The 11,701-nt window shown below is 42.4% G+C and overlaps 2 protein-coding genes across 3 annotated transcripts; both read left to right on the top strand.

Annotated features, from left to right (window-relative positions):
• Nucleotides 1-109: 109 nt before the first annotated feature.
• Nucleotides 110-4,947, top strand: ankrd46a (ankyrin repeat domain 46a). Its single transcript, XM_072661686.1, has 4 exons — nucleotides 110-262; nucleotides 1,282-1,629; nucleotides 2,275-2,433; nucleotides 3,510-4,947. The coding sequence occupies exons 2-4, from the start codon at nucleotides 1,295-1,297 to the stop codon at nucleotides 3,724-3,726; spliced, it is 711 nt and encodes a 236-aa protein (XP_072517787.1). The 5' UTR covers nucleotides 110-262; nucleotides 1,282-1,294; the 3' UTR covers nucleotides 3,727-4,947.
• Nucleotides 4,948-5,168: 221 nt separating this feature from the next.
• On the top strand, nucleotides 5,169-10,358 carry tmem185 (transmembrane protein 185). Of its 2 annotated transcripts, none has more exons than XM_072661802.1 (7): nucleotides 5,169-5,316; nucleotides 5,960-6,136; nucleotides 6,270-6,477; nucleotides 6,568-6,651; nucleotides 6,748-6,924; nucleotides 7,223-7,346; nucleotides 8,572-10,358. In XM_072661802.1, exons 1-7 carry the CDS (start codon nucleotides 5,279-5,281, stop codon nucleotides 8,814-8,816), a joined length of 1,053 nt encoding a protein of 350 aa, XP_072517903.1. In that variant the 5' UTR covers nucleotides 5,169-5,278; the 3' UTR covers nucleotides 8,817-10,358. The 2 variants fall into 2 exon arrangements, with proteins under 2 accessions (XP_072517903.1, XP_072517904.1); XM_072661803.1 differs by having other exon boundaries at nucleotides 6,033-6,136.
• Nucleotides 10,359-11,701: the final 1,343 nt, after the last annotated feature.

Consider the following 11,701-nt stretch of genomic DNA (forward strand, 5'->3'; position numbering starts at 1 on the left):
GTAGTGCGATGCGTAGCTGCTGAACGTATTCAAAACATTGCAAAGCATTCTGGGAGTTGTAGTGTCTCGGTGACTCCGACGGGGTTTTTTTTTTTCGAGTTACGTCAAATGTTTTTGTGTTTAGCGAGCTAGCTAGCTAACTGTCTTTAGCCAAATTTGAGCAGACGTAAAGGTTTTTTTGGGGAGAAGACACGGAGCTTTTAGAGACACCTTCAGCAAATAACGAAGCATCGGGTGTAACGTTAGGTCTTACTTATCTCTGGTATGTATAGCTAGCTATATTAATATTATAATTACTATCTGAGCGACTGCGTGTCGTTTTAGACGTGCCAGGCGTCTCCACTAGCCCGCTAGCTAGCTAGCTTGGCTGACTGATCAGTATGTTGGGTTAATACATCTAAAAGCGCTATTAGCTAGCGCTAGATTAAACAGCTGCAGTTAGAGATTGGGAAGCGTAACTAGTCGTTAGGGCTTTTATAATCGACAGGTTTTGCGAAGCAGTTTAACCTCTCCGATCCAACATTTAGGCTTTTGTTGTTGTAATAAAGCCATTTAAGACTTTAAATTGTCGTTACAGCTATGCTATCGTGTGAATTTGAACAGTTTTAGGAGGATATGTACCCAGGATCCGTGGCGGAGACAAGTTTCAGACAGCGATGTCTTATATCGTGTGATCATCATCCTAATCGATAATGAACGGCACATAGCTAGTTAGTGTTATGCTACCTGTGATCCATCACTGACAACATCCAGGTTGTTCGCTAACTAGCTAACCTGATTTAGCTGTATTTTATATTACTTAACACGTGGACCAAAAGAATAAGATGTTGAGCATAGGCAGCACCTGTCCTTTGTCTAAACTGTACCACAACATTATAGCTATAATAGTAATCATTTGACTCATTTAACAGTATGTCAACAGTAGTACACCATTATTAGTACACCATCATTAGTACACCATCATTGCCTTTTTTAGGATAGTACATATAGCAGTGGTCTCTTCTATAGAGATACTTGTCTGCTACCTTTATGTTTCAACTCCAACCCTAATATAAAACACCACATTGGGCCAATCTTAAGATTCTGAAGGCAATAATTAGTTGGATCAGGTACCACTGGAGACCACAGACATGTATAGTATAGCAGTATGTGATTTTGGACCTGAGTTGCAAACATTGCCATAGACAGTAACTGTAACTGGCCGTAAATGTGCTGTTCCGACAGGATCAAATCACAGCCATTCTAATAATTTTTGTGTGTTTTTATTTATTTATTTTACAGCCCTTTTGCTTTCATGTGGAGCGAGCCAGTGTGCAACATGTCGTACGTCTTTGTCAACGACTCTCTGCAGACCACTGTGCCTCTGCTGCAGGCCTGCATTGATGGTGACTTGGGCTACACCAAGCGTCTGCTGGAGTCCGGCTTCGACCCCAACGCTCGCGACTGCCGTGGGCGGACCGGACTACACTTGGCTGCAGCTCGGGGCAATGTGGACATTTGCCATCTGCTCCATAAGTTTGGAGCTGACCTACTAGCCACTGACGCACAGGGTAATACTGCCCTGCACATGTGTGGTCATGTAGACACCATCCAGTTCCTGGTGTCCAACGGACTCAAGATCGATATCTGGTCAGTGGCATTATGGGTTTAATCGCCATGTTCTTGGTCCCTTGACTACTGTGTGATCTTATATAATACAATGTCTTTGTTTCATAGAACATAGGTTTATCCTACTGCAGAACATGCACTTTAATTCAGGACCTGTTTATGATGTACTATATGTCCAAATGTCTGTAGACACTTGCCCATCCATTGTTTCTTTTGAAATCTGAAAAATTAATCTTCCATGCAAGAACATAATCTGGAACGACTTTGCACTAGATGTTGGAACCTTGATGAATTTGATTTTGTTCAACTACAAGAGCATTAGTGAGGGTAGGAACTGATCTTGGATGGTTAGATCTGGATCACAAACACCACTCCAACTCGTCCCAGAGGTATTCGATGGTGCTGCATCACTCTAGAGAACGCAGTTCCACTACTCCATAGACCAGCACTCACACCACTCTAACAAGGAAGGACACTCTAACAGCTGTTCCCTAGAATAGGACTCCCTGGAGTAAACATGAGTCCTGTGGTAGAACACCTAATGCCAGGCATGGGCTAGAGGGAAACACCCAGCATTGAGCTGTGGAGCAGTTGAACCTGTTCTCTGGAATGGGAACAGTTGGGGATGAGTTGGGTTGTTGACCCTCTCTGTCTGTTGTTCCACAGTAATCACAACGGAGCAACTCCATTGGTGCTGGCCAAGAGGCGTGGCGTGAACAAAGATGCACTTCGTTTGCTGGAGGGGCTGGAGGAGCAGGAGGTGAAGGGCTTCAACCGCAGCTCCCATTCCAGCTTAGAGAAGATGCACATCGCTGAAAATGAGAGGTGAGTCATGGCCAGCACTGTGCTGGATAGGAGGAACACATAATTAGTTGTCCACAGAACACTTACATCTTCCCCAGAATCCAGTAGAAGCCCATTAGTGTCTTTATATTTGCTGGAAGGAAGTGCCTAACCATTTGTGCAGAAAAACAAAATATACAAACTTTCAGCTTGTTTGCAATACACCCGTCACATGAGCAATTTAAATATCCCAGCTGAATTATTAAACCCCTTCATGACAAGCATCCTTAGTACTTGATAAAGCACCATTCTGCCAGACACCAGCCTCTGGCAGCATACAGAGCTCAGCATACATCTTGCCAAGACAACGTTCGCCTGGCTTTGGCAGAACGAAAACACAGAGTATGGTACACCTGGAAGTATATTGAGCCCTTTAACTCATTCTTCATGGGCAGTGGCCTCCAATTCACTAACATTCTTGGGTTTGCTGCTGCAGCCGCCTTCTTCAAATCCCACCAGAGATTTCCTATGGTGTTCAAGTCTGTGACAACCAAGTCAAGATTGTGACAACCACTGCAGAATCTTCCAGGACTTCTTCTGAAACCACGACTCCCTGTTGTGAGTTCCAATGAAACTGCACATTTCCAGTGCAGCACGCACACCCAAGAATATTAGTGAACCGGAGGGACTTGGCCATGATGAATGGGCTAAGATTCCTTAGGAACGCTGCCAGAATCAGGTGTCTGGCTATGCATCATGGTTGCAGCAGATCGTAAGAGCAAAAGGGTGCTCTAATAAGTTCTAAAGACACTTGTCACGAAGGGGTTAGTAATTCTTAGACTGCAGTCGTCATTACAATTTGTGTTTGTGTTGAATGTGGGAAAGCCACTTGTTCTGTTAGTTGTGTCGAGCTAGTTAGTTCAATTGGTTTGATTGGTTGATTGCAAACAGCAAAAGGTTTGTCATTAAAATCTGTTTACATTTTCCACATACTGTATAAGGTACTGATATTACGTTTATTATAACAATAAAATAAATTGCTTTATCTAATTAAAAACATTGATTTGACACTTTTACAAAGTATATCTCCAACAAATCTCCCTGTTCCTCTCTTGCAGTGCCATGGAAAGCCACTCGCTCCTGAACCCTCACCTGCACCACAGCGATGGGGTACTTTCCAGTTTTCGCACCACATGGCAGGAGTTTGTGGAGGACCTCGGCTTCTGGAGGGTTCTGCTGCTCCTGCTGGTCATTGCGCTGCTTTCATTGGGCATCGCTTACTATGTCAGTGGAGTCTTGCCTTTTACTTCTAACCAACTGGAACTGGTGCATTAAGACTGTGTCCTCCAAATAGTGTCTAATGAACTAATGCATACTCGACTTACGTTGACTGAATTGGTGATTCATTTCAAGGAACCCCTAAAAACATTAATTCTGAGCTGTGCAAATGCCTTTATATTGTTATTTTCGTTCTTAAAAATGTAAATCTTTGTAAATAGACGTGAGTCAGATGTCCAAGTGCAGCAAAATTGCAAACCTTTCTTGCTATCATATTGCACACATTCCAAGTAAAGTTAGTATCTAACATGTACCTTTTCATATGTGTCTGTCTGAGTGCTATGCTTGTAAAATGAATGAGATTGATTATGAATATTTTTCTCAATGTGAATGCTTTCGGGGTGTATTTTTCAGCCGGTCAAGTAAAGAATTTGCTGAATTTACCACACCTGATCCACGGGTGGCCATATTGTTTTGAACTGTGCAAAGGGCAGGTTTCTGTGTGCTAAAGCTGTGCTTCCTAACTGCTGGCCTGGAGTCCCTCTGCACCTGTGTCATGCCATTACCTAATGTCCTGTGGGCTGGTTTAATGGATTAAGCCTAGTATTCTACACACTTTTCCCCCTTTTAATCTGGATCTAGGAAACTTATGCCCTATGGGATCAAGTGCTTTTTGAAAACAAAGCTCAAGCCAAAGGTGACTTCAGGACCAGTACATAGAAACCTCTATTTTAAAGCAATGGTTCCCAGTTTCAGGGCTGAGGGTCATATGCTAGGTACAGTTTTCATTGGGTTGGTTTTGTGGATAAGGGTTAGGCCTAGTCTTGGACTAAATGACGGTAACAGTTAGTGTAAACAATTAGCACTGCTTTCCTAGATTTAGGTTAAGCCTAAACCTAAAAAAAAAGGGCAATTTCCATTGTGATTTACAATTGACAGAGCGATTTAGTCCAAGACATGTCTCAAAAACCACCATGAAAAAATAAATCAAGTCCAGGTTTAGGCTTTAATGTGGGACAGCTTAATGTCAGTGGTGATACCAAAAGCATATTTCTCACGGAAAGAAAGGAAGGAATTATGGACAAAGTGAATATCTCAATGATACAAAAATGACTACAGAAATTTTAATATCCACATTTGTTTTGCTTTTATATTTATTTTCATGTTGTTTGTGGCTGTTGTCCAACTGTTTCCATAGCCTGCCGCTTGTCTAGATTTCTCACTGCCCTGCTGTGGTGATTTTTGTGGTTTAAATAATAAACTGATGTTGAAAGGAAAGCTGTGGTGTGTGTTTATATGTAGAATAGACGTTTTAATAGTCTCTCTCTGGTTCAGAAAATGAATTTCGTATAAAAAATTGTAAAAACAACATCTAGGGGTGTTCTGGGCCTGAGGAGAACCGAGCTTCCACACAAGCGCCTCTGTAAACTCCGTGGATGAGAAGTAATGGAGGACACTGACCTCTGGCGCCTGGGAGGGTGAAAAACAGGCGCCCAGCGATTTGCTGCTAGCTGTGTTATGTCAACTAACGAGGCTTAGGAGTGGATGGCAGTTTCATCCCGGTTATAACGTTCTTGCCTCGGAATAATGGTATGAAAAAGCGAGAACCATGAATCTCCGGGGATTCTTTCAAGATTTCAATCCGAGGTAAGTTTCTGTCAGTCGTGCGAAGGAGTCCCACCCGGATTTTTTGGGGGCTAAACGGTTATGGTTAGCTAGCAACTTAGCTCCCAAGATGGAAAGGCCTGTCACTGGCATTGTGTGAGCTGTGTCTGTCTATCCTGATATCCTCCCGTCGTAAATTCACAATCCAGACATGAGAAAATGTAACAGTTTACATGAGTTTCTTCATTGAAGTCATGAAGTTTTAGCTCTCTGCGAGTTAGCTATAGCGAGTTAGCCACCTTTAGCCTGCGACTCGTCTTGCAAGTTTGTAAGCTGGCTTGGCTTGGAGTTGTTGTCATATTCTGGAAATGAACCAAATTTAAGCTTTTCCAACTATTAAGTTGTAAATATGACCGACAGCAGGGCTGTAAAACGACTAGTTAAGGTACAGTCTGCGCAGGGTGAGGATGAAGCACTCTAGTTTTGCTCATTATTATGATTTAGTTAGCCAACTAGCTAACTAGCTGTAGGTAGCTGATAGTAATGGGAGTTGTATGGCAAGTTACTTAGCTAGCTAACCTAACCTAGCTACCGTTCTCCAGCAGCAAACAGGTAAAAGCCTGATTTACCATACTGATTCATCAGCTGGCTCAGATTCACATCCTATGTACTTGTTCCATTTCAGCAAATTCCTGATCTATGCATGCCTGCTGCTCTTCTCTGTGTTACTGTCATTGCGGTTGGATGGCTTCATTCAGTGGAGCTACTGGGCGGTTTTCGCACCAATCTGGCTCTGGAAACTCATGGTCATCATCGGAGCATCCGTGGGCACTGGGGTGTGGGCCCATAACCCCCAGTACAGGTCAGTAATGTTAGTGCCTGAGGGTGAATACGGCACCCGTTTTCTCAGAGGCCGGCACACTGCTCTGGTTAAAGGGATTAAAATGCCTTAAGCGTTCCCAAATTGTAAAGACCGCATTAACTATGTTCCTTAGGGCCGAGGGGGAGACCTGTGTGGAGTTCAAGGCGATGCTGATCGCCGTGGGGATCCACCTCCTCCTTCTCACCTTCGAGGTGTTGGTGTGTGACCGCGTGGAGAGGGGCACGCACTTCTGGCTGCTGGTTTTCATGCCCCTGTTCTTCGTCTCGCCAGTCTCTGTAGCAGCGTGTGTGTGGGGTTTCAGGCATGACCGTTCGCTTGAGGTTAGTCATATGGGCAGGACTTTTTGAAGGGTCTCGGTTGACAGATCGTGGGACTCATGATTGGTGTGTTTCTGTGACTCTCTCGCTCAGCTTGAGATCCTGTGCTCAGTAAACATCCTGCAGTTCATCTTCATTGCACTGCGACTGGATAAGATTATCAACTGGCCCTGGCTGGTAAGGTCTGATAACCATCATAATTTTCTTAGGTGTGGAAAGCACTTTATTTACCTCTCACCTGTTTTTCTTTTTGTTTGGTTGTTTTTTTTGCAGGTGGTCTGCGTGCCGCTGTGGATCCTCATGTCCTTTCTTTGTCTGGTGGTGCTTTATTACATCGTCTGGTCTGTCCTTTTCCTCCGCTCGATGGATGTAATCGCAGAGCAACGTCGCACTCACATCACAATGGCAATCAGCTGGATGGCTATCGTTGTCCCCCTGTTGACCTTCGAGGTAACAAATCTGTCGATGGTGGCTTGTGCAGGAAAAACATACAATGTGTAACTCAGTAGAGTGAGTTAGCCTACACAGCCTGCTCACGTGTGTGTGTGTGTGTGTGTGTGTGTGTGTGTGTATATACATGCATTGTATATGCATGCAGTGTGTCAAAGCAGTCCTGATTCTCAGAGTATAATGATTTCAAGTGTTTATAATAATGCTATGTTATTATTTTCATATAATTCATATAATATATAATGCAGTTGTGACTTCTGTCATGCTGAAAAGTCATCCACATATTTTATTTCTACAGATTCTTCTTGTGCACAAGTTAGACGGCCATTATGACTCAGACTATGTCCCAGTCTTTGTGCCTCTCTGGGTCTCCCTAGTAACACTAATGGCAACCACATTTGGCCAAAAAGGAGGCAATCACTGTAAGTCCATTTTCGTTGCTTTCGTTGTTCTTCGGTCGTTTTTACATATATGGCATATACACTTGACAAGGACATGAATTTCATGGCAGTATTGATCTTCCAATGATTGGAACTAACCGTACAGCATAAATCTTAAATAGAAAATAAAAATTTGGGACAAAAGTTTTACTTTTTTGGAGGTTTTCTGAAATCAATATAGGTTATAAATATACATATACTTGCCAGGGCCTCCTAACTTCCTGTTGGTGATCATGATTAATTACAGCTAGTAGCTTCACCTGTGTCTTCACCTGTGACAGCACTCATTGGATTGACCAACACGCAGTACAATGTGAAGGTCCAAGGAGTTTGGAGCAGATCTGAGAAGGATGTAGATTTACTCAAGTCAGGACTGTTTCTTGTCATTTCTAACAACTGCAGATTCCAATATGATAAGTTCAAACAGTTGTGTGTAAGTACAAGATCTTGGGAGATGTACCCACTTTGCAAAGTCTGGAAGAAGTCCCAAACTGTCACCCTTAGCTAAAAGGACATTGGTGCAGATTGTCAGGAGAAACACAAAAAACACCAAAGCACAGACCTGCCATGAGCTAGAAGCTGCTGGAATTTTACTTTGCCATGGACTGAGAGGCTGCCATCAAAGAAGGAAGCCCCCGCTCCAGAATCAACACCTTCAAGCTTGAGTAGCTTGAGTTTGCATCTGAACCACATGGACAAAGAAATAACCATCTGGAGGAAAGGTGTTCGTCCACTATGACCAGAGGAGAGAAAGCATGGTGTTCAACCACAGCAACACTGTTAAACATGGTGGTGGTAGTATCATTCTTTGGGGCTGTTTTGCTGACAGGGGAACAAGTGTACTGCACAAAATGAATGGAATAATGAAGGAGGACTACCTTAGCATAACCTCAAACCACAGTTGGGACACAAGTTCCAACAAGACAATGACCCCAGACACACACCAAATGTGGCTAACATTTAGGCTGTTGGGAAGTCTTAATTTCAGTCTTATCGAAAATTGTAAGCGAACTGTCCTGAAGTAAGTTGAACATTGTTGTACACTTATTCTGCCCCGGAAAAATAAAATTAAAATAGAAAGACACAATTGAAAGCCCAGTATTGCTATTACATTCATGTCCTGGATGAGTGTATGAAAATTTGCTGCTGTAAGTTGTGGTTGCAAGAGCCAATCCTCTGTTCTTTTCTCCACATTTCTGTTGTCCAGGGTGGTTTGGCATCCGCAAGGACTTCTGCCAGTTTCTCCTGGAGCTCTTCCCCTTTCTGCGGGAATACGGCAACATCTCCTATGACCTTCACCACGAGGACTCCGACGTGTCTGAGGAGATACCTGCCCACGAGCCTCCTAAAATCGGGCCAATGTTCCGAAAGAAAACGGGCGTGGTCATCACGCAGAGTCCCGGGAAGTACTTTGTGCCTCCGCCCAAGCTGTGCATTGACATGCCAGATTAAAACTCTATGTAGGAGCACATAGCACGAGAGAAGTGTGGTGCCATCAACCGGCGTTCACTTCAGGCCACGTACAAATGGTGGAAAAGAAGTCCAGTCGAACTGACATTTTTATACAAGCTTATAAACTCCTGTTCGACAAAGGCTGAAAGGTTTGCGCGTTTAAATGGAGCTCAAACCAAGGGGCTTGTGGCCGTGGCTTGCCGTGTTACTCTTCCCTATGATCAAATGTCATCTCTGTTCCAGAGTCCTGTTCTCAGACCTTTCCTTAATCTCGTTGTATAGACCAAGACGTTCAGAGAGGAGACTGTTAGAAGTCATGTAGTATAAGAATAACCAGGAGTCAAGTTTTTTTTTATTTTATTTATTTATTAATTTTGTTTATTATAATTATTTTACAGTAATTATACACGCCCCTCATAAGCAAACATTTTGGTCTCTGCCATTTTGTCTGAATGACATAGCTTCGTCGACGTTTGGCAATAGTATTACTAGAATGTCTAAAGACATTCCTGAGTAGGCCATGCATGATGTTGAGGCTGCTGAGGTGGAGAGGAGGGTTATCTTCATGGGAAAGAAGTTATGTAGCAAAGCCAAAGAACGCAAGAGTTCATCAGAGTTGGATTGGGTGAGTTTAAATGCTGTCGCTTTTTCCAGCAGTTGTTTTTGTTTGTTTTGTTTGTTTGTTTGGTTTTTTTTTTGGGGGGGGTTGTCTGTTACATGCAAACGTGTGATGGCGTTAAACAAATGAGGCCATTCTTCCCGTCACTTTTTCTTTTACCTTTGTAGTCAGTCATAGTTTACAAGAACACCTCACTTGCTATCTCTGAATCAATTTATTAGTGTCATGATCCCATATTGTGACAGATATGGAACATTTGTATTTGTGAAGAAGTGATTAACAACTACTCCCTCTTCTTGCTCCATTTCATATCATATATAAAATATTTAACTTTGGTTTTGATGGAGTCGACCTGAAGCAGCACTGCTTAGTACTAGCACTACACTAGCATGTACGTTTAGGCATTTAGAAGCATTAAACCTAATTGACATATGAAACCGTATATAATGTTACTGGAAAAGCCAAATAGGAAATGTGTTTAGATCTGAAATAGTAAATCCTGAATTGAGAAATGGACCATTTAATGTGTTTCCAAGCATACAGTAGTAAAGTTAGCATGAGTTGTTCTGTCGAACAAGTGAAGAGGAAATTTCCTGCCTTTTTGTAGGTGTACACTACATGCGTCCTCAGCTGGCCTGAGTGAGCAGCTATTGGAGTTCATGCTAGTGGATATGGACCAATACTGTTGTGTATGTGTGTGTGTGGGTGTGAGAGAGAGAGAGAGTGATGGTTTTGTTTTTTTGTGTTTGGAAGGTTTCATTTTGTCTCCATTGTCATTGTTGGTCATTAAAGGTGTGATAAACAGTAGATACTCATTAACATTAAAATCTTATCTCAGACATTCAAACTGTGTTGGATCTGTCCCCTTTTCTATTACACTGTTATACCGTACAGATAAAAGTATTGGGACACCTGCTTAATAACTTAAGTGGTTTTTTTTCTGAAATCTAGGGTATTAAAAGAGTGTATCCTGCTTATGTTTGAGTGACTGTCTCTACTGTAGAAAGCATTCCCTGGACTAGATTTTGGGGCATTGCTGTGAGAATTTGATTGCATTCAGCAATTAGTGTTAGTGAGGTCAGGCTATGATGATCACCACCCCACCTCATCCCCAACTTCCTAACTCATCCTAAAAGTACTGGATGGAGCATCATCCATTACTCCAGAAAACACAGTTCCACTGCTCAACAGCTCAATGCTGGCATCACGCATGGCGCCAATAGGTTTATCTGCTCCAGAGAGACCTATTCTGTTGGTGGTGCTTTTGTGCATGGTGTAGACAAGTTGTGTGTGTGTGCTTTTGCACATCTTTGTCAGTAATGAATGCATTCATTCAAATGGGTGTCCACAAACATTTATTGCATTTATTTTTCAGGCAAAAGCCATAAAGAGTAGGCAGCAGACAGCAGAACATAAGAACTGCATCATGTACAACCATCCAGATTTGATGGATGCTAAGATGCTGTCTACCACCATAGTTTACCCTTTTCAAAGGGTTCTTTTCTGCATGACTCCTCTTGACTCCTCATGGTGTTTGTGGTCAACTGATCAAAGAACCTGGTTCCAACCAAAGTGTTTTGTGACAGGTACATGTTGTGTTGCTAACAGGATGACAACAGGCTTTTATAAACAATTCAGCAGTAAGCAAATTGTGTTCAAATGTCACGACTTACCAGATTTACTCATATAAATAATAGTGCGGCAAATGTTTCTTTGAATGACGGCATGGAAGATCCACTTTTGGTTCCATTAAGTGTTGATATGTGAGTGTGAGGAACCTTTCAAAGGTCTAAAGAGCCTTCAGCTGATGTAAATGTTCTTTACCAAATGTAGGGTTGTCCACACTCTCACATCTGTGTTACAAACATGGATCTTTGAAATCTGAAATCAAAGGTGGTTCTTTTGTGGCTTCACTTACAAGCTTCTCAAGTACAGTTTCAAATATGGGATCCAAACGTATAGCTTCGAATGTGACACTACAGTCATCTTTAATTGTACTGATTCATCAAATCTGTCCACTGATTAGTCTTCCCACAACATACAGCGCATCCCTAAAATGCAGGAATCTTCTGTTCTATCTTAAAGATAAAACATGCTCCGGATGGAGCATTACAGGCAGCTTGATCTCATGTGCGAAACCCCTTGAAGCACCTTTATTTATATGAGTGTAGGTGGGCTATTTGTAACAGATAGAGGGAGTAAAAAATGCTAAAAATGCTTGCTAAGATAATACAAGCAAAATGTAAACATGACCAATTTAGTTTTG

The sequence above is a fragment of the Salminus brasiliensis genome, chromosome 18, assembly GCF_030463535.1.
Source record: "Salminus brasiliensis chromosome 18, fSalBra1.hap2, whole genome shotgun sequence".
Lineage (NCBI taxonomy): Eukaryota > Metazoa > Chordata > Actinopteri > Characiformes > Bryconidae > Salminus > Salminus brasiliensis.

Coding starts and splice junctions, on each gene's coding strand:
- ankrd46a (XM_072661686.1), top strand. CDS start 1,295: ATGTGGAGCGAGCCAGTGTGCAACATGTCGTACGTCTTTGTCAACGAC. Junction 1,630..2,274: donor GGACTCAAGATCGATATCTG/GTCAGTGGCATT, acceptor GTTGTTCCACAG/TAATCACAACGGAGCAACTC. Junction 2,434..3,509: donor CACATCGCTGAAAATGAGAG/GTGAGTCATGGC, acceptor CCTCTCTTGCAG/TGCCATGGAAAGCCACTCGC.
- tmem185 (XM_072661802.1), top strand. CDS start 5,279: ATGAATCTCCGGGGATTCTTTCAAGATTTCAATCCGAG. Junction 6,652..6,747: donor TTATCAACTGGCCCTGGCTG/GTAAGGTCTGAT, acceptor TTTTTTTTGCAG/GTGGTCTGCGTGCCGCTGTG. Junction 7,347..8,571: donor CCAAAAAGGAGGCAATCACT/GTAAGTCCATTT, acceptor TCTGTTGTCCAG/GGTGGTTTGGCATCCGCAAG.